The sequence below is a fragment of the Oncorhynchus clarkii genome, chromosome 7 (genome assembly GCF_045791955.1).
Source record: "Oncorhynchus clarkii lewisi isolate Uvic-CL-2024 chromosome 7, UVic_Ocla_1.0, whole genome shotgun sequence".
NCBI classification, from domain to species: Eukaryota; Metazoa; Chordata; class Actinopteri; order Salmoniformes; family Salmonidae; genus Oncorhynchus; species Oncorhynchus clarkii.
In genome coordinates, this window is record NC_092153.1 from 29,245,752 (window position 1) to 29,268,453 (window position 22,702).

The 22,702-nt window shown below is 38.5% G+C and overlaps 1 protein-coding gene and 5 non-coding genes across 6 annotated transcripts; all 6 read right to left on the minus strand.

Moving 5' to 3' along the window:
* Window positions 1-321: 321 nt before the first annotated feature.
* Window positions 322-394, minus strand: trnar-ccu (transfer RNA arginine (anticodon CCU)). Its single transcript has one exon. It is a non-coding gene; the product is annotated as a tRNA-Arg (tRNA).
* A 2,134-nt stretch (window positions 395-2,528) lies between these two features.
* trnar-ccu (transfer RNA arginine (anticodon CCU)) lies at window positions 2,529-2,601 on the minus strand. The gene has a single exon. It is a non-coding gene; the product is annotated as a tRNA-Arg (tRNA).
* Window positions 2,602-3,229: 628 nt separating this feature from the next.
* Window positions 3,230-3,302, minus strand: trnar-ccu (transfer RNA arginine (anticodon CCU)). The gene has a single exon. It is a non-coding gene; the product is annotated as a tRNA-Arg (tRNA).
* A 2,144-nt stretch (window positions 3,303-5,446) lies between these two features.
* Window positions 5,447-5,519, minus strand: trnar-ccu (transfer RNA arginine (anticodon CCU)). The gene has a single exon. It is a non-coding gene; the product is annotated as a tRNA-Arg (tRNA).
* Window positions 5,520-5,852: 333 nt separating this feature from the next.
* Window positions 5,853-5,925, minus strand: trnar-ccu (transfer RNA arginine (anticodon CCU)). Its single transcript has one exon. It is a non-coding gene; the product is annotated as a tRNA-Arg (tRNA).
* A 4,727-nt stretch (window positions 5,926-10,652) lies between these two features.
* Window positions 10,653-14,882, minus strand: LOC139413159 (zinc finger protein 180-like). The gene is made up of 2 exons (XM_071160255.1): window positions 14,381-14,882; window positions 10,653-11,770 (listed from the first exon to the last, which is right to left on the minus strand). Exons 1-2 carry the CDS (start codon window positions 14,694-14,696, stop codon window positions 10,653-10,655), a joined length of 1,434 nt encoding a protein of 477 aa, XP_071016356.1. The 5' UTR covers window positions 14,697-14,882.
* Between the last annotated feature and the right edge of the window lie 7,820 nt (window positions 14,883-22,702).

The window sequence follows — 22,702 nt, forward strand, 5'->3', positions numbered from 1 at the left end:
CAACCTCTGGGTTATGGGCCCAGCACGCATCCGCTGCACAACTCTGCTATCAGCCACTTCAGCAAAGACTAAACCTCACAATCCATGGCTTAGGAGGCCAGTGTCTTAGGCCACTGGGGATATTTGTAATCAATATGACCAATGGAAGAGGTAAAAAAAATGTATAATGGCACTTACACATGGAATGAAACTAAGCATTTAAAAAAAATATTTGTTCGCACTTAAATGCTACAAAAAGCTGGTTAGCAGAAAATGTTTTCGATCCATCAACTTTTGGGTTATGGACACAGCACGCTTCTGCTGGGCCACAATGTTTCCAACCACCCCAGATGGGACTTGAACCCACAATTCCTGGCTTAGGAGGCCAGTGCCTTAGCCATTAGGCCACTGGGGCACTGTCTACCATTCACAACCAGTACGAACTAGTTATGGGCCCAGCATGCATCCGCTGCACAACTCTGCTTTCAGCCACTTCAGCAAAGACTAAACCTCACAATCCATGGCTTAGGAGGCCAGTGTCTTAGGCCACTGGGGATATTTGTAATCAATATGACCAATACGAACTGATGGAAGAGGTAAAAAAAAATGTATAATGGCACTTACACATGGAATGAAACTACGCATTTTTTACAAATATTTGTTTGCACTTAAATGCTATAAAAAGCTGGTTAGCAGAAAATGTTTTCGATCCATCAACCTCTGGGTTATGAACCCAGCACACATCCGCTGCACAACTCTGCTTTCAGCCACTTCAGCAAAGACTAAACCTCATAATCCATGGCTTAGGAGGCCAGTGTCTTAGGCCACTGGGGATCTTTGTAATCAATATGACCAATACGAACTGATGGAAGAGGTAAAAAAAAATGTATAATGGCACTTACACATGGAATGAAACTACGCATTTTTTTAAAATATTTGTTTGCACTTAAATGCTATAAAAAGCTGGTTAGCAGAAAATGTTTTCGATCCATCAACCTCTGGGTTATGGGCCCAGCACGCATCCGCTGCACAACTCTGCTATCAGCCACTTCAGCAAAGACTAAACCTCACAATCCATGGCTTAGGAGGCCAGTGTCTTAGGCCACTGGGGATATTTGTAATCAATATGACCAATACGAACTGATGGAAGAGGTAAAAAAAAAATGTATAATGGCACTTACACATGGAATGAAACTACGCATTTAAAAAAAATATTTGTTCGCACTTAAATGATATAAAAAGCTGGTTAGCCAAAAATGTTTTCGATCCATCGATCTTTGGGTTATGGACACTTCTGCTGGGCCACAATGTTTCCAACCACCCCAGATGGAACTTGAACCCACAATTCCTGGCTTAAGAGGCCAGTGCCTTATCCATTAGGCCACTGGGGCACTGTCTACCTTTCACAACCAGTACGAACTGGTTATGGGCCCAGCATGCATCCGCTGCACAACTCTGCTTTCAGCCACTTCAGCAAAGACTAAACCTCACAATCCATGGCTTAGGAGGCCAGTGTCTAATCAATATGACCAATACGAACTGATGGAAGAGGTAAAAAAAAAATGTATAATGGCACTTACACATGGAATGAAACTACGCATTTTTAAAAAATATTTGTTTGCACTTAAATGCTACAAAAAGCTGGTTAGCAGAAAATGTTTTCGATCCATCAACCTCTGGGTTATGGGCCCAGCACGCATCCGCTGCACAACTCTGCTTTCAGCCACTTCAGCAAAGACTAAACCTCATAATCTATGGCTTAGGAGGCCAGTGTCTTAGGCCACTGGGGATCTTTGTAATCAATATGACCAATACGAACTGATGGAAGAGGTAAAAAAAAATGTATAATGGCACTTACACATGGAATGAAACTACGCATTTGTTTTAAATATTTGTTTGCACTTAAATGCTATAAAAAGCTGGTTAGCAGAAAATGTTTTCGATCCATCAACCTCTGGGTTATGAACCCAGCACACATCCGCTGCACAACTCTGCTTTCAGCCACTTCAGCAAAGACTAAACCTCATAATCCATGGCTTAGGAGGCCAGTGTCTTAGGCCACTGGGGATCTTTGTAATCAATATGACCAATACGAACTGATGGAAGAGGTAAAAAAAAATGTATAATGGCACTTACACATGGAATGAAACTACGCATTTTTTTAAAATATTTGTTTGCACTTAAATGCTATAAAAAGCTGGTTAGCAGAAAATGTTTTCGATCCATCAACCTCTGGGTTATGGGCCCAGCACGCATCCGCTGCACAACTCTGCTATCAGCCACTTCAGCAAAGACTAAACCTCACAATCCATGGCTTAGGAGGCCAGTGTCTTAGGCCACTGGGGATATTTGTAATCAATATGACCAATACGAACTGATGGAAGAGGTAAAAAAAAAATGTATAATGGCACTTACACATGGAATGAAACTACGCATTTAAAAAAAATATTTGTTCGCACTTAAAAGCTGGTTAGCCAAAAATGTTTTCGATCCATCGACCTTTGGGTTATGGACACAGCACGCTTCTGCTGGGCCACAATGTTTCCAACCACCCCAGATGGGACTTGAACCCACAATTCCTGGCTTAGGAGGCCAGTGCCTTATCCATTAGGCCACTGGGGCACTGTCTACCTTTCACAACCAGTACGAACTGGTTATGGGCCCAGCATGCATCCGCTGCACAACTCTGCTTTCAGCCACTTCAGCAAAGACTAAACCTCACAATCCATGGCTTAGGAGGCCAGTGTCTAATCAATATGACCAATACGAACTGATGGAAGAGGTAAAAAAAAAATGTATAATGGCACTTACACATGGAATGAAACTACGCATTTTTTAAAAATATTTGTTTGCACTTAAATGCTACAAAAAGCTGGTTAGCAGAAAATGTTTTCGATCCATCAACCTCTGGGTTATGGGCCCAGCACGCATCCGCTGCACAACTCTGCTATCAGCCACTTCAGCAAAGACTAAACCTCACAATCCATGGCTTAGGAGGCCAGTGTCTTAGGCCACTGGGGATATTTGTAATCAATATGACCAATGGAAGAGGTAAAAAAAATGTATAATGGCACTTACACATGGAATGAAACTAAGCATTTAAAAAAAATATTTGTTCGCACTTAAATGCTACAAAAAGCTGGTTAGCAGAAAATGTTTTCGATCCATCAACTTTTGGGTTATGGACACAGCACGCCACAATTGTGAGGTTTAGTCTTTGCTGGGGCCACAGCGGATGTTTGTTTCCAACCACCCCAGATGGGACTTGAACCCACAATTCCTGGCTTAGGAGGCCAGTGCCTTAGCCATTAGGCCACTGGGGCACTGTCTACCATTCACAACCAGTACGAACTAGTTATGGGCCCAGCATGCATCCGCTGCACAACTCTGCTTTCAGCCACTTCAGCAAAGACTAAACCTCACAATCCATGGCTTAGGAGGCCAGTGTCTTAGGCCACTGGGGATATTTGTAATCAATATGACCAATACGAACTGATGGAAGAGGTAAAAAAAAATGTATAATGGCACTTACACATGGAATGAAACTACGCATTTTTTACAAATATTTGTTTGCACTTAAATGCTATAAAAAGCTGGTTAGCAGAAAATGTTTTCGATCCATCAACCTCTGGGTTATGAACCCAGCACACATCCGCTGCACAACTCTGCTTTCAGCCACTTCAGCAAAGACTAAACCTCATAATCCATGGCTTAGGAGGCCAGTGTCTTAGGCCACTGGGGATCTTTGTAATCAATATGACCAATACGAACTGATGGAAGAGGTAAAAAAAAATGTATAATGGCACTTACACATGGAATGAAACTACGCATTTTTTTAAAATATTTGTTTGCACTTAAATGCTATAAAAAGCTGGTTAGCAGAAAATGTTTTCGATCCATCAACCTCTGGGTTATGGGCCCAGCACGCATCCGCTGCACAACTCTGCTATCAGCCACTTCAGCAAAGACTAAACCTCACAATCCATGGCTTAGGAGGCCAGTGTCTTAGGCCACTGGGGATATTTGTAATCAATATGACCAATACGAACTGATGGAAGAGGTAAAAAAAAAATGTATAATGGCACTTACACATGGAATGAAACTACGCATTTAAAAAAAATATTTGTTCGCACTTAAATGATATAAAAAGCTGGTTAGCCAAAAATGTTTTCGATCCATCGATCTTTGGGTTATGGACACTTCTGCTGGGCCACAATGTTTCCAACCACCCCAGATGGAACTTGAACCCACAATTCCTGGCTTAAGAGGCCAGTGCCTTATCCATTAGGCCACTGGGGCACTGTCTACCTTTCACAACCAGTACGAACTGGTTATGGGCCCAGCATGCATCCGCTGCACAACTCTGCTTTCAGCCACTTCAGCAAAGACTAAACCTCACAATCCATGGCTTAGGAGGCCAGTGTCTAATCAATATGACCAATACGAACTGATGGAAGAGGTAAAAAAAAAATGTATAATGGCACTTACACATGGAATGAAACTACGCATTTTTAAAAAATATTTGTTTGCACTTAAATGCTACAAAAAGCTGGTTAGCAGAAAATGTTTTCGATCCATCAACCTCTGGGTTATGGGCCCAGCACGCATCCGCTGCACAACTCTGCTTTCAGCCACTTCAGCAAAGACTAAACCTCATAATCTATGGCTTAGGAGGCCAGTGTCTTAGGCCACTGGGGATCTTTGTAATCAATATGACCAATACGAACTGATGGAAGAGGTAAAAAAAAATGTATAATGGCACTTACACATGGAATGAAACTACGCATTTGTTTTAAATATTTGTTTGCACTTAAATGCTATAAAAAGCTGGTTAGCAGAAAATGTTTTCGATCCATCAACCTCTGGGTTATGAACCCAGCACACATCCGCTGCACAACTCTGCTTTCAGCCACTTCAGCAAAGACTAAACCTCATAATCCATGGCTTAGGAGGCCAGTGTCTTAGGCCACTGGGGATCTTTGTAATCAATATGACCAATACGAACTGATGGAAGAGGTAAAAAAAAATGTATAATGGCACTTACACATGGAATGAAACTACGCATTTTTTTAAAATATTTGTTTGCACTTAAATGCTATAAAAAGCTGGTTAGCAGAAAATGTTTTCGATCCATCAACCTCTGGGTTATGGGCCCAGCACGCATCCGCTGCACAACTCTGCTATCAGCCACTTCAGCAAAGACTAAACCTCACAATCCATGGCTTAGGAGGCCAGTGTCTTAGGCCACTGGGGATATTTGTAATCAATATGACCAATACGAACTGATGGAAGAGGTAAAAAAAAAATGTATAATGGCACTTACACATGGAATGAAACTACGCATTTAAAAAAAATATTTGTTCGCACTTAAATGCTATAAAAAGCTGGTTAGCCAAAAATGTTTTCGATCCATCGACCTTTGGGTTATGGACACAGCACGCTTCTGCTGGGCCACAATGTTTCCAACCACCCCAGATGGGACTTGAACCCACAATTCCTGGCTTAGGAGGCCAGTGCCTTATCCATTAGGCCACTGGGGCACTGTCTACCTTTCACAACCAGTACGAACTGGTTATGGGCCCAGCATGCATCCGCTGCACAACTCTGCTTTCAGCCACTTCAGCAAAGACTAAACCTCACAATCCATGGCTTAGGAGGCCAGTGTCTAATCAATATGACCAATACGAACTGATGGAAGAGGTAAAAAAAAAATGTATAATGGCACTTACACATGGAATGAAACTACGCATTTAAAAAAAATATTTGTTCGCACTTAAATGCTATAAAAAGCTGGTTAGCCAAAAATGTTTTCGATCCATCGACCTTTGGGTTATGGACACAGCACGCTTCTGCTGGGCCACAATGTTTCCAACCACCCCAGATGGGACTTGAACCCACAATTCCTGGCTTAGGAGGCCAGTGCCTTATCCATTAGGCCACTGGGGCACTGTCTACCTTTCACAACCAGTACGAACTGGTTATGGGCCCAGCATGCATCCGCTGCACAACTCTGCTTTCAGCCACTTCAGCAAAGACTAAACCTCACAATCCATGGCTTAGGAGGCCAGTGTCTAATCAATATGACCAATACGAACTGATGGAAGAGGTAAAAAAAAATGTATAATGGCACTTACACATGGAATGAAACTACGCATTTAAAAAAAATATTTGTTTGCACTTAAATGCTATAAAAAGCTGGTTAGCAGAAAATGTTTTCGATCCATCAACCTCTGGGTTATGGGCCCAGCACGCATCCGCTGCACAACTCTGCTTTCAGCCACTTCAGCAAAGACTAAACCTCACAATCCATGGCTTAGGAGTTCAGTGTCTTAGGCCACTGGGGATCTTTGTAATCAATATGACCAATGGAAGAGGTAAAAAAAATGTATAATGGCACTTACACATGGAATGAAACTAAGCATTTAAAAAAAATATTTCTTCGCACTTAAATGCTACAAAAAGCTGGTTAGCAGAAAATGTTCAGCGAGGATCTCTGAATGATCCAATGTTGACCTAAATGACTAATGATGATAAATACAATCCACCTGTGTGTAATCAAGTCTCCGTATAAATGCACCTGCACTGTGATAGTCTCAGAGGTCCGTTAAAAGCGCAGAGAGCATCATGAAGAACAAGGAACACACCAGGCAGGTCCGAGATACTGTTGTGAAGAAGTTTAAAGCCGGATTTGGATACAAAAATATTTCCCAAGCTTTAAACATCCCAAGGAGCACTGTGCAAGCGATAATATTGAAATGGAAGGAGTATCAGACCACTGCTAATCTACCTAGACCTGGCCGTCCCTCTAAACTTTCAGCTCATACAAGGAGAAGACTGATCAGAGATGCAGCCAAGAGGCCCATGATCACTCTAGATGAACTGCAGAGATCTACAGCTGAGGTGGGAGACTCTGTCCATAGGACAACAATCAGTCGTATATTGCACAAATCTGGCCTTTATGGAAGAGTGGCAAGAAGAAAGCCATTTCTTAAAGATATCCATAAAAAGTGTTGTTTAAAGTTTGCCACAAGCCACCTGGGAGACACACCAAACATGTGGAAGAAGGTGCTCTGGTCAGATGAAACCAAAATTGAACTTTTTGGCAACAATGCAAAACGTTATGTTTGGCGTAAAAGCAACACAGCTGAACACACCATCCCCACTGTCAAACATGGTGGTGGCAGCATCATGGTTTGGGCCTGCTTTTCTTCAGCAGGGACAGGGAAGATGGTTAAAATTGATGGGAAGATGGATGGAGCCAAATACAGGACCATTCTGGAAGAAAACCTGATGGAGTCTGCAAAAGACCTGAGACTGGGACGGAGATTTGTCTTCCAACAAGACAATGATCCAAAACATAAAGCAAAATCTACAATGGAATGGTTCAAAAATAAACATATCCAGCTGTTAGAATGGCCAAGTCAAAGTCCAGACCTGAATCCAATCGAGAATCTGTGGAAAGAACTGAAAACTGCTGTTCACAAATGCTCTCCATCCAACCTCACTGAGCTCGAGCTGTTTTGCAAGGAGGAATGGGAAAAAAATGTCAGTCTCTCGATGTGCAAAACTGATAGAGACATACCCCAAGCGACTTACAGCTGTAATCGCAGCAAAAGGTGGCGCTACAAAGTATTAACTTAAGGGGGCTGAATCATTTTGCACGCCCAATTTTTCAGTTTTTGATTTGTTAAAAAAGTTATAGTGAAATATCCAATAAATGTCGTTCCACTTCATGATTGTGTCCCACTTGTTGTTGATTCTTCACAAAAAAATACAGTTTTATATCTTTATGTTTGAAGCCTGAAATGTGGCAAAAGGTCGCAAAGTTCAAGGGGGCCGAATACTTTCGCAAGGCACTGTATATGTGTATATGTGTATATATATATATATATGTAAACAGTATATCACAAAAGTGAGTACACCCCTCACATTTTTGTAAATATGAGTATATCTTTTCATGTGACAACACTGAAGAAATGACACTTTGCTACAATTTAAAGTAGTGAGTGTACAGCTTGTATAACAGTACATTTGCTGTCAATATTTGCTGCTTTGGTATACATTGAGTGAAAGGGTATACATTGAGAGAGAAATATTCCACACTTAAATAATAGATCATCATTCATGCACACACAGCCCTGTCTTCATAGTTGTTCATAGTTTATTATCATAGTTTTGTCATAGCTTCTAATTATCGTTTCTAATCACAGATTGAATATAGTTGGCCTTGGTTTCTAATACTTTCTAATCAATAAGCGGGTCAAGTAGACCCTAAGAGGGCAGAAGCTATTGTTTACAAACAGTATGAATAAAAACAAAGGTTCATTGTATAAATAGCCTTCATAAAAAAAAAAAAAACATACATGCAAATGCCTAGAATTAAGACCTATCATTCTTAAATAATATATATCTATATACAAACATCACCTTGAATATTCCACTCCCCTTCAAAAAAGTTCCATGAGGAAGGAACGATTCCCCGATTATCGTTTTACCTGTCCTGGGACTGCTGCCTGGTGGTTGGAGTTAGGGTAAGGCCGTTAGTACAAAAACGTAGAATAGCATAATCTTCCTGGTTAACCCTGACCATTATCCGTATCCAATTCACCATCGCCATGACATTCTTGCACGCTTAATCAAAGCTCTGTTAGTTTTCACTCCGGGGGTAGATCATCAGCCGGGCATGTGGGTCCTGGGTATGTCTTAAGGATAGACGCGGCCAGCTCCGGAATTGTTCACGCTTTTGGAAACGACTGTCAAGTTTATTCATAAGGGTTATGAATATGGGATAATCAATCAATTTAAAGCTAAACCCTGGCATAAAGTAGTTCACATCCAGACAGGCTTTGGAAAATACAAAATCTGTCATGTTACTGTGGTCTTTATAAAAGTCAATAAACATGTGTGTAGATTGTACACTTTTGTTTCACAGTAGATTTTTTTAAGCCCACCAAGAAACACCTGATTTATCCCACAGCATCAATGAATAAGATGGGTAGAAAATGAATCTGTTTAAGTCATAAGTAAAGGCCTGTAAAAACCAAAGCCTGAAACACATCCCCCTTAAGACAACAAATATATCCTATATTTTTGTTGGACAAGTTCTCACCACCAACAGAAAATAACTTCCATTTCATATTAAAATTAACTAAAATGCTTCACCTCCTGGTAACAATTAAAAACAAGAAAAAACAAGTATTTCTAAATAATAATATACAATCGTATTAGTTCTCTCTTTCTAGAATCCTAAAACTAATTTTGAAATTATAATCAACTACAATGCTTCACCTTCACTAATATAAACATTGTGTCTACTGGCTGTCAACAATTAAAAACACATTTTTTGAAATGTTTTCCCCCACTAGCTACTAGAATTCACATCTTCCTAAAACTCACTAGCTTCTAGAACTCTCGTCCCCTTGGAACGAGCCCAAACAAAACTCATCTCAATACGGAAAAACCTGCAGTCATAATAAATTGTGATCCATGGCAACGCACTGGCTAAACGCAAAACACAAACATTTTGAGTGCCCACCCTTGAGACAATCAGCAAGTTTTCCTTAAAACGAACATATCTGATTTGAAGAGGAAACTCCTGCAATATCCATAGTAACTTCCCACCTCACTGCGGAGCTTCTCTCTCTTTTCAGGGTTCACTCCATAGGCATGTTGTTGGATCGGGGCCCAGTCCCCAAAGTCATGCTCTAGTACCTTTGTGTTGGCACATCTGAGAATGAACCCTGATATTCTAAAAGCCGGGCAAAAATGTCAATATAATTGTACCCAAAATGGTCAGCTGGTTGCATAAATAATTATGATTACTAAATGTTACCTGAATTGTAAATATGAAATATCAAAAACAAATGTACATTCATGTTTTGGCAATAATTCACTTAATACAAACATCTGCAACAATCATATTACTTGTATTTTTTTAAACAAGCTCATTATAAACTGCACAAACACCAGAAACGCTGTTGTTTTGACAAGTAGCAATACATCACTGATATCGATTAGGGGGGAAATCAGGTTGTATGTGATGTTGAAACTAACACAACTAAAAACAAAACATGGAAATGGGAGATATCTTTTACCTCACTGATTAGAGGACAACCTGCAGAAGACAGTCAGCTACATTTTGGAGTGATACATTTAAATTAAGGGGTCGCTAAACAAAGGAACGCAACACTTATTTGTCATAACTCATAGATATCATGTAGAAATCAATTGCGTGAGAGGAGGTAGCACGTCCTGTTAAAACTAAAGTTTTCTACAAATGGTCCTCTAACCAGGGATGTACACATTACTCCCAGATTCCGTGTGGTTTTTGAGCTAAAAACCACACGGAATCTGGGAGTAATGTGTACATCCCTGGTTAGAGGACCATTTGTAGAAAACATCTAGCTACATTTTGATTAAAGTGGGTCACCAATGTTATAAGTGCAACACAGCTCTTTATTTGTTAGTCACTTTTTGTTAAATCACATAAATAGTACTCTTTCAATTAAGAGCCTGGATTTTCTCCCTGATGCTAATATCCATATCTGGCTGAAATCAATAGAACAGGGGACAAACATTTAGGCTTCTACATTGTGACATCATTAAAATACTCCTTCTACAATGTTAAAACTTTCTACATTATGACATTTCATTGATTTCATGAAACAACCCCTTCATGTATGTATTTTCTGATGTTTGATCAGGGATCTTTTATCAGAGTATCTCTTGTCACATTGATTACAGCTATGAGGTTTCTCTCCTGTGTGTGTTCTCTGGTGTACAATAAGACGGCTAGATGTAACAAAACTCTTCTCACATTGATCACAGCTATAAGGTTTCTCTCCTGTGTGTGTTCTCTGGTGTACAATAAGACTGCTAGATGAAGTAAAACTCTTCCGACATTGATCACAGCTATAAGGTTTCTCTCCTGTGTGTGTTCTCTGGTGTGATACCAGGTTGCTTGACCGAGTAAAACTCTTCCCACATTGATTACAGCTATAAGATTTATCTCCTGTGTGTTTTCTCTGGTGTACGATCCGATGACGAGATGTAGTAAAACTCTTCCCACATTGATCACAGCTATAAGGTTTATCTCCTGTGTGTGTTCTCTGGTGTGATAACAGGGTGCATGACTGAATAAAACTCATCCCACATTGATTACAGCTATACGATTTCTCTCCTGTGTGTTTTCTCTGGTGTGATAACAGGTTGCTTGACTGAGTAAAACTCTTCCCACATAGAGTACAGCTGTACGGTTTCTTTCCTGTGTGTGTTCTCTGGTGTACAATCCTATGACTAGATGTAGTAAAACTCCTCCCACATTGATCACAGCTATAAGGTTTATCTCCTGTGTGTTTTCTCTGGTGTGATAACAGGTTGCTTGACTGAGTAAAACTCTTCCCACATTGAGTACAGCTGTACGGTTTCTCTCCTGTGTGTGTTCTCTGGTGTATCATCAGATGACTAGACATAGTAAAACTCTTCCCACATTGATCACAGCTGTAAAGTTTCTCTCCAGTGTGAATTCTCATGTGTACTTTTAGTGATTTTAATCTTAAGTAACTCTTCCCACAATCAAAACAGTGGTGAGATTTCTCTCCAGTGTGTACTCGCTGGTGTATTTTAAGTTCTGATGAAGATTTGCAACGTTTCCCACAGTCAGAGCAGCAATGAGATTTCTTCCCTGTGGGTCTCCTATGGTGTTTCTTGAGGAGTTCTGATGTGGAGACACTCTTCTCTGCCTCATCAGCATCATGATGTTGTTGAGGCTCCCCAGAGGACCCTCTCTCTCCTGTGTGAACAACAAGTCAGACAGATGGTTAAGGGCCACAACAGCAGAAATCCATTGAAAAGGGTGATGCCAACAGCGTAGCCCTGAAGTTGTACAACAATTGACGTCTGTAATGTATGTTCAAATTATTTGACAATTGACTTTAGACAGTCAAGTGAGCAACAATAGTCATATTTAGTCTTGTTCACATATTAGTAGTAACATCGATGATTGTAGGCTAGACATAATTTAAAGTTGTTGAAAGCCAGATTACTTTTGGTCTCCAATATAGGTCCCTTTCTGTGTTTGCTAAAATTGGAGTATGAGGGCGATGCACACACAATTTGGTTGCAGAAACGCCTCCATGCTAATGAGGAAACCACTAGTTATACAAATACCATAGACCTATAGTAGGACCCATACAACATACTTTACCTAACAACATAGGCCTACTGTAGGACCCACCTAACAACAACAGACAGACAATAACACATTATACACATCAATTTGTTAGGGATGTTGGATCCAACATGGAGCACAGCATAACTGTCTTTACCAGAGTAATGAATGAAGAAGCACTTTGGTTGTTGTTGCATGTCGTGATGTTTGTCATGTGATTGTCATTCAGAAAATGATTTCCTGGATCAGCTGATGATAGTTGAACATGTGACTAACTAAACAGCTACAGTATTATGTGTAATTATTGAAGAACCACATTAATGACAGTATCCATGTGGGTGTTGTCAATAAAGATAAGGTGATTCTCGGGTAGAAACATTGGATTTAGCAAACTCTGAATTGATTTAGGATTTATGTGCCCATAAACTGTTTTCCCAGCATAATATAAAGAGCCACTAAATGTTACGTAGAGAGATCTGAATACAACAAACTGTCCGACAGCAAGATCCACTATTTAAGTTCACCATATGACAAGCTTAACGTTATGACTATAACTACTGTTCCCTGAAGGAGGGAAACTAGGTACAACATACTATTAAATCCACATGACAATAACTACTGTTCCCTGAAGGAGGGAAATGAGGTGCAACATACTATTAAATCCACATGTTATGACAATAAATACTGTTCCCGGAAGGAGGGAATCTTGGTACAACATACTATTAAATCCATGCCTCGCTGGAAGCCCCGCCTTCCACAGGTGATGAGCGTGAGACTCGGATTTATTCCTTAAATTTAATACCACTCTTCACCGACCCTGGAAGGGGCGGGGCCAAACAGGTGTTGTACCTCGTTCATAACTGGCACACAGATCGGTAGAAATGGTCATAAATTGGCACTCCAAATGGAAAAAGTTGGTCAATTTTACCGGAAACTTCACAAGCTTAACGTCAGAATGTACGAAGGCCAGCAGCAGGTCGGGAATTGGTCATTTTATTCTGGTTATATTGATCTCTGGCTTCCTCAAGTCATTTGTGTGTCTTAATTATTTAATCAAAAGCTTGAAGCATCAGTTCAAGTTCTGCACATACAGTTGATTTTATTAAACACATGTGGTGTGTCTATATGAAAAAATGCACATCATAAAATTTCAACCAAGCAATTGGTAGAAAGAAAATAAAAAATAAAATAAAATCTAGGACGCCCCTAGAACATACAACATACATGCATTCAGACCCCTTCCCTTTTTACACATTTTGTTACGTTATATTCTATTCTAAAACGGATTACATTTATTTTAAATGATCAATCTTCAGACAATACCTCATAAAAGTGAGAAAAAAAGTTTAGAAATGCTTGCATACCAGTGGTTGTATCTCTGTAGGAAATGCCAGTAGGTTACAGTAGGTTGTATCTCTCTAGGTCATGCCAGTAGGCTACAGTAGGTTGTAACTCTAGGTCATGCCAGTAGGCTACAGTAGATTGTATCTCTCTAGGTCATGCCAGTAGGCTACAGTAGGTTGTATCCAAGTGGAAACAATTATCAACCCAATGTGGAAAGTGTCGAAATTGGTCAACAACAAAGTGAATGGCTTATTTGCTACGTGAGGTTTACTTGATCCAACAGAAGTTTCGTAATGATTAAGTTATGTGGACAAGTGACATACCGACAACTTTGATAAAAACACTATAGGAGCTGTTATCAGATCGCTATGCATATTCATGCTAGTAGCTTAGCATCTCTTTCCATTGAAAACAGGCGGTTGACGTCAACAAACCTCATAGAATATAAACAATAGATTACAATAATAAGATGTATCCACCAATCCAAAGAAAGGATAGTCGGGAGCTAGACAACCCGCAGTGCCGCTTTGTGGACAACGACTCCCCTTGTTAGGGCGGAGAGACATCTTGTCAGTATATCCATAATCTTTGGTGTAGCCAACCCAACTCTCGCATGGCACTACTGGGGGGCAAGGTGTGTAGTAAATCACTACATAACAATCACTACATGCCGTGCCCCACAGTCTGCGGTCAGCAGATAGACCCTTCTCAAATATATATGTTAAGTCACTTTTTGGAAACGGAACGGAGAAAACAAAGGGTAGCTTGCTCTCTACGTCGTCTGATTCTAGACATATCAGCCATCATCCTAGGGCCCTCCGTTGAAGAGCTATTGACGAGCCAACTCCGAATATCCAAAATTAAAAACAAATTGTAGCCGGTACTTACTGGTGTTAATCAGATCTCCTATCTCCTCCTCTTCATCGTTCAATGTAACAGTAATCTCCCCTTCCTTCTTCACTCCAAAAACTACATCCTCCTCTTCTTTTACTGTAACATCCTCCTCCTCTTTAACTCTGAACGCGTCTTCCTCTTCTTTCACTGAAACGTCTTTCTCTTCTACTTTCACTGTAACAGCCTCACCCTCTACTTCTTGTTTTACTGTGACATCCTCTTTCACGACAATGTTCAGCCCCAGAGCTTCTTTCTCCGTCCAGCAGAACCCCTCTTCTTTAACAGGAGGGGAGTAGTTTAGGAAGCTCATGGTCGGGGATGTTAGCTAGCTAGCTATCATTAGCGACTAGGCTAGTGCTAACTTAACCAGCCAGATACTATAGCTGACTAATACAAAATAACGTAATATTAAATTAAATAGGTTAACAAGTTGAAACGACAGAAGTGTGTCTAAAACACAGTAGCTAATATAGACCGAAAGCGTAAAAATAGCTTGAATCTTTCGGCTATGTTGGCTAGCAAGCTACCGAGGAGGTTGACGAGCTGTTTCTGAAGAACCGTCCACTAGATTATACGTCACGCTGACAGCGTCGCCTGAAAGACGCACATCGCCGTCTGCTGACTGGAGGGGAAACGATCATATTTTATTTTCAGGCAAAGATTATTTTAAATGGATTTAATTAAATAAAACGATTATATTGAGACATACAAAGACAGGAATGTGTTGATTGATTAGTGCGAATAAAAAAATGTTTACTAAAGCACATTTAAGGCAGTTTAATTTAAGTCAAACTAAAACTAAATAAGTAGCTGTCATGCCCTGGCCATTGAGAGGCTTTTATTCTCCATTCTGGTTAGGCCAGGGTGTGACAAGGGTGGGCATCCTATATTCATTTTCTATGTTTTGTATTTCTTTGTTGTTTGGCGGGTGTGGTTCTCAATCAGAGGCAGCTGTCTATCGTTGTCTCTGATTGAGAACCATACTTAGGTAGCTTTTTCCCACATGGGTTTTGTGGGTAGTTGGTTTCTGTTTTGTGTCTTTCTGCACCAGACAGAACTGTTTCGGTTTTTTGTTAATCAGTGTTCAGTTCAAATAATAAAGATGAACACGTACAACGCTGCATCTTGGTCCTCCACTCCTTCCAACAGCCATTACAGCAGCTAGCTACTGTAGGTCTATTCTGCTCCTACATGGTGTAACAATACGTCATGTAGATAGATGTATATAATGAACACACTAGGTCTAGACTGCTCCTACATGGTGTAACAAAAGATTGGGGTCACTTAGAAATGTCCTTGTTTTTGAAAGAAAAAAAAAGAAGTCCATTAAAATAACATCAAATTTATCAGAAATATAGTGTAGACATTGTTAATGTTGTAAATTACTATTGTAGCTGGAAAATGCAGATTTTTTAAATGGAATATCTACATAGGTGTACAGAGGCCCATTATCAGCAACCATAACTCCTGTGTTCCAATGGCATTTTAAAAGGTTAATTGGTCAGTATAAAACCCTTCAGCAATTATTTTAGCACAGCTGAAAACTGTTATGCTCATTTAACAGAGCTTTTGTAAACAATGTGTGGGCCTTCTTGTTCTTTATCAAAGCTTTTGTGTTGTTGCATAACAATCAAGCAGTAGAACAACAATAATCATCATCCTCTTGACCAATCTTCCCTCCCCTTAACATTGGGTTTGATTCAGACCCTGCCAGTGTACCAGGTGGACATTGGGTTTGATTCAGACCTGCCAGTGTGCAAGGTGGTCATTGGGTTTGTTTCAGAACCTGTCAATGTGTCAGGTGAACATTAGGTTTGAATCAGACCCTGCCAGCATGGCCAGAAATGTATAGCCACAGAACCACATGAGTGACTAAAAACACATACGTATTAGATTTACTGCCATGGTCTAGTATGTCACCGCCTCAGACACCATTCACAATGCTGGCTGGGGTACGAGTAAAACATGACATATTATTTCCTAACCATTCACAATGCTGGCTGAGGTATGAGTAAAACATGACATATTATTTGCTAACCATTCACAATGCTGGCTGAGGTACGAGTAAAACATGATGTATTATTTCCTAACCATTCACAATGCTGGCTGAGGTATGAGTAAAACATGACATATTATTTACTAATCATTCACAATGCTGGCTGAGGTACGAGTAAAACATGAAATATTATTTCCTAATTGTCAAAAAATCCCCAATCCTTAATCAACTAGTCTCCCAGTGTTTAACCAGAATAACATGAGCTGTGTCCTTCAAACTGTTAGAATGTTAGTACATAATCATATTCAGCTAATTAGATGTCATGTATTGTCATGTTATGCTCACTATAAGAAATCCTGAATCTACTGAAACCCCTGGGGGGGGATGTGTTAGTTCATAAGCCATAATTTATACCTGTTAATTCATAACCATCATTTATACTTGTTAATTCATAACCCATAATTTATACCTGTTAATTCATAACCCATCATTTAAACCTGTTAATTCATAACCCATCATTTATACATGTTCGTTCTTAACCCATCATTTATACCTGTTAATTCATAACCCATCATTTATACCTGTTAATTCATAACTCATAATTTATACCTGTTAATTCATAACCCATCATTTAAACCTGTTAATTCATAACCCATCATTTATACCTGTTAATTCATAACCCATCATTTAAACCTGTTAATTCATAACCCATCATTTATACCTGTTAATTCATAACTTATCATTTATACATGTTAGTTCATAACCCATCATTTATACCTGTTAATTCATAACCCATAATTTATACATGTTAGTTCATAACCCATCATTTATACCTGTTAATTCATAACCCATCATTTATACATGTTAGTTCATAACCCATCATTTATACCTGTTAATTCATAAGCCATCATTTATACCTGTTAGTTCTTAACCCATCATTTATACCTGTTAATTCATAACCCATCATTTATACCTGTTAATTCATAACCCATCATTTATACCTGTTAATTCATAACCCATAATTTATACCTGTTAATTCATAACCCATCATTTATACCTGTTAATTCATAACCCATCATTTATACCTGTTAATTCATAACCCATCATTTATACCTGTTAGTTCATAACCCATCATTTATACCTGTTAATTCATAACCCATCATTTATACCTGTTAATTCATAACCCATCATTTATACCTGTTAGTTCAAACCCCATCATTTATACATGTTTGTTCATAACTCATCATTTATACCTGTTAGTTCATAACCCATCATTTATACATGTTAGGTCATAACCCATCATTTATACCTGTTAGTTCATAACCCATCATTTATACATGGTAGTTCATAACCCATAATTTATACCTGTTAATTCATAACCCATAATTTATACCTGTTAATTCATAACCCATCATTTATACCTGTTAATTCATAACCCATCATATATACCTGTTAATTCATAACCCATCATTTATACCTGTTAGTTCATAACCCATCATTTATACCTGTTAATTCATAACCCATCATTTATACCTGTTAGTTCATAACCCATAATTTATACATCTTAGTTCATAACCCATCATTTATACCTGTTAATTCATAACCCATCATTTATACATGTTAGTTCATAACCCTTCATTTATACCTGTTAATTCATAACCCATCATTTATACCTGTTAATACATAACCCATCATTTATACCTGTTAATTCATAACCCATCATTTATACCTGTTAATTCATAACCCATCATTTATACCTGTTAGTTCAAACCCCATCATTTATACATGTTTGTTCATAACTCATCATTTATACCTGTTAGTTCATAACCCATCATTTATACATGTTAGGTCATAACCCATCATTTATACCTGTTAGTTCATAACCCATCATTTATACATGGTAGTTCATAACCCATAATTTATACCTGTTAATTCATAACCCATAATTTATACCTGTTAATTCATAACCCATCATTTATACCTGTTAATTCATAACCCATCATATATACCTGTTAATTCATAACCCATCATTTATACCTGTTAGTTCATAACCCATCATTTATACCTGTTAATTCATAACCCATCATTTATACCTGTTAGTTCATAACCCATAATTTATACATCTTAGTTCATAACCCATCATTTATACCTGTTAATTCATAACCCATCATTTATACATGTTAGTTCATAACCCTTCATTTATACCTGTTAATTCATAACCCATCATTTATACCTGTTAATACATAACCCATCATTTATACCTGTTAATTCATAACCCATCATTTATACCTGTTAATTCATAACCCATCATTTATACCTGTTAGTTCAAACCCCATCATTTATACATGTTTGTTCATAACTCATCATTTATACCTGTTAGTTCATAACCCATCATTTATACATGTTAGGTCATAACCCATCATTTATACCTGTTAGTTCATAACCCATCATTTATACATGGTAGTTCATAACCCATAATTTATACCTGTTAATTCATAACCCATAATTTATACCTGTTAATTCATAACCCATCATTTATACCTGTTAATTCATAACCCATCATATATACCTGTTAATTCATAACCCATCATTTATACCTGTTAGTTCATAACCCATCATTTATACCTGTTAATTCATAACCCATCATTTATACCTGTTAGTTCATAACCCATAATTTATACATCTTAGTTCATAACCCATCATTTATACCTGTTAATTCATAACCCATCATTTATACATGTTAGTTCATAACCCTTCATTTATACCTGTTAATTCATAACCCATCATTTATACCTGTTAATACATAACCCATCATTTATACCTGTTAATTCATAACCCATCATTTATACCTGTTAATTCATAACCCATCATTTATACCTGTTAGTTCATAACCCATCATTTATACATGTTAGTTCATAACCCATCATTTATACCTGTTAGTTCATAACCCATCATTTATACATGTTAGTTCATAACCCATCATTTATACCTGTTAATTCATAAGCCATCATTTATACCTGTTAATTCATAACCCATCATTTATACATGTTAGTTCATAACCCATAATTTATACCTGTTAATTCATAACCCATCATTTATACCTGTTAGTTCATAACCCATCATTTATACATCTTAGTTCATAACCCATCATTTATACCTGTTAATTCATAACCCATCATTTATACATGTTAGTTCATAACCCTTCATTTATACCTGTTAATTCATAACCCATCATTTATACATGTTAGTTCATAACCCATCATTTATACCTGTTAATTCATAAGCCATCATTTATACCTGTTAATTCATAACCCATCATTTATACATGTTAGTTCATAACCCATCATTTATACCTGTAAATTCATAACCCATCATTTATACATGTTAGTTCATAACCCATCATTTATACCTGTTAATTCATAACCCATCGTTTATACCTGTTAATTCATAACCCATAATTTATACCTGTAAATTTTTAATCAATCATTTATACCTTTTGCTCGAAAGGGGCGGTTCAGGCATGGTGGCACGCTCCCTGACCTTACTTCTTACTCGGCAGGAACTAATGGGGATCCATAATAAACACCAGGAAGAATAGCTGCTGCCTTGGCAGGAACACAGTCATGTGATACGTGGTATAGAAAAGTCTAATCTTAGGAGAGTACATGAGAGCCACTATACTGTGTGTCTATCTGGTCAAAACCCCTGATACAGATGCCCCTCCACCTTCTGGTGGGGTGGATCATGTCTACAGAGAAACCTAGATTCAAATACTTAGATGTGTGTGTATTGGGTATATGTTGTGAAATTGTTAGATATAACTTGTTAGATATTTCTGCACCATTGGAGCTAGAAACACAAGCATTTCACTACACCCGCAATAACATCTGCTAAACACGTCTATGTGACCAATAAAATGTGATTTTGATTTGAAATAAACGTCCTATTTATCAAAGATGCTTTTGGCTGGGGTCAAAATTACTCCAAATGATTAGAATTTGTTAAAAGTCCATATTGATACAGAAAACACTAAACCATGATTTTGATTTATTAATAACAAGTTGATTGACAAAGTCATGAAAAATTGGAAGAATTGAATAAACCACATTTTGGCTATGATAAAAGATATGCCTCTGGGGTCAAAATGATCCATGTTAGAAGTATGGTTCAATGCAAATGTGTAGTGGGTGTAAAGTTTGTTTTAAAATCTCAGTCATTAAACACGATTCGATCAACACATGCTTCTCTTTGAACGACTTATTATAATATTAAACTTTTATGAAATAAATTAAAAATAAACCTTTTGGTTCCTCAACTGCGATGCCCCACTCCAGTCAGCAGATGGCGATGTGCGTCTTTTAGGTTCAGTTGATGCTGCCACTGTGACGTTTAGCTTAGAACTAGGCTAGTCGCTAATGCTAGCTAGCTAACATCCCCGACCATGAGTTCACTAAGCTACTCTCCTCCTGATAAAGAAGAGGGATCTGCTGGACGGAGGAAGAAACTCTTGTGAAAGAGGAGGAGAAAGAGAAGGATGTTACAATACAAAAACAAGTAGAGAGTGAGGCTATTACCGTGAAAGAAGAAGAGAAAGACGCTTCAGTGAAAGAAGAGGACGACGCGTTCAGACTGAAAGAGGAGGAGTAATAGAAGAGGAGGAAGAGAAAGAGGATGTAGTTTTTGGAGTGAAAGAGGAGGAGGGGGAGATTACTGTCACATTGGAGGAAGAAGAGGAGGTTGGAGATCTGTTTAACACCAGTAAGTACCTTCTCTGCACTCTTTGAATCAATATGCAGTAAAGGGGTTCTACACTTTAATGTTGTTCTGTAGGAATTGCTGAAGCTACACTGTAGCGTGTAGAACATCAAGAGTGGACCATCAACAAAACATTAACAATTGATCAAATGCATCCAATGACCATGCCTGAAATACTGTAGTCCTCAATATCTCCTATTAGATTAGCCCAATATGTACTCTTAAAGAGCAATCATCAGGTGTTACATCCATTTTGGGACTTATACATTAATGATATGTGCCCATCTGTTTCTTGAAGAATTCACTTATAAATGCCTCATGAGCTTAGTTCAACTGTCATACCCCATCAAAACCCCAAAATATAAGCTATTTTTTACTCCAATGTTTGTCAGTAAATATTAACAAACACTGTATATCCTCAAAACATGGTTAAAACAATAATGTTGATATCATGGATCGTTGCATTTCTCCAGCCCCATCCCTCAGATTTTTTTACCGAAACGGGCAGGGAGTACACTTTGTTATTGTTTCTACTGCTGATTGCTGCCCCCGTTACTCCTCAAGTATGTATGTTATTTTCAGAGGTATCCTGGCTCTGGCAGGTAAAATAGTCAAATATTCCATCTAAATGTGAATTGATTCTCAATTGCGATACGTTTCTAAAAACATAAATCTCTGTACTTTAATATCACATCAAAATATTTTCACACAATACTTACATATCACATCAAAATCATTTTACACAATACTTTCATATAACATCAAAATCATTTCACACAATACTTTCATATCACATCGAAATCATTTTACACAATGCTTTCATATCACATCAAACTCATTTTACACAATACTTTCATATCACATCAAAATCATTTCACACAATACTTTCATATCACATCAAAATAGGTAACCAGTCGCGACGCCCCAAACGGTAAACCAAATTGGTTTCTCGTCATTTCTCCTTCCTTCAGGTTTTTTTTTCTTCTTTGGACTTCATATGGCGGCTGGCAACCAACTTTCAGGTGTATTACCACCACCAACTGGACTGGAGTGTGGACCTCATTTCATTTTTCAATCACCCACGTGGGTATATACCAAGACAGTCATGAAGAGGGCACAACAAAACCTTTTCCCCCTCAGGAGACTGAAAAGATTTGGCATGGGTCCCCAGATACTCAAAAGGACCAAAACCCCCCCACCCCCTACCCTTTTGTGCACTACTGCTACTCGCTGGTTGTTTGTTACCTATGCATAGTCACTACGCCCCCACCTTCATGTACAGATTACCTCAACTAGCCTGTACCCCCGCACACTGACTCGGTACCTGTGCCCCCTGTATATAGCCTCGTTATTGTAAGGGAATACCCCCCTGAAATGGACAAAAAATGAATGGCAACACATTGGCATTGGACAAACCATATACACGGTGTCCAATACCATAATTCCAGTACAGTACATGTGTAAAGGGTGTAGAGGGATAATTCCAGTACAGTACATGTGTAAAGGGTGTAGAGGGATAATTCCAGCACATTACATGTGTAAAGGGTGTAGAGGGATAATTCCAG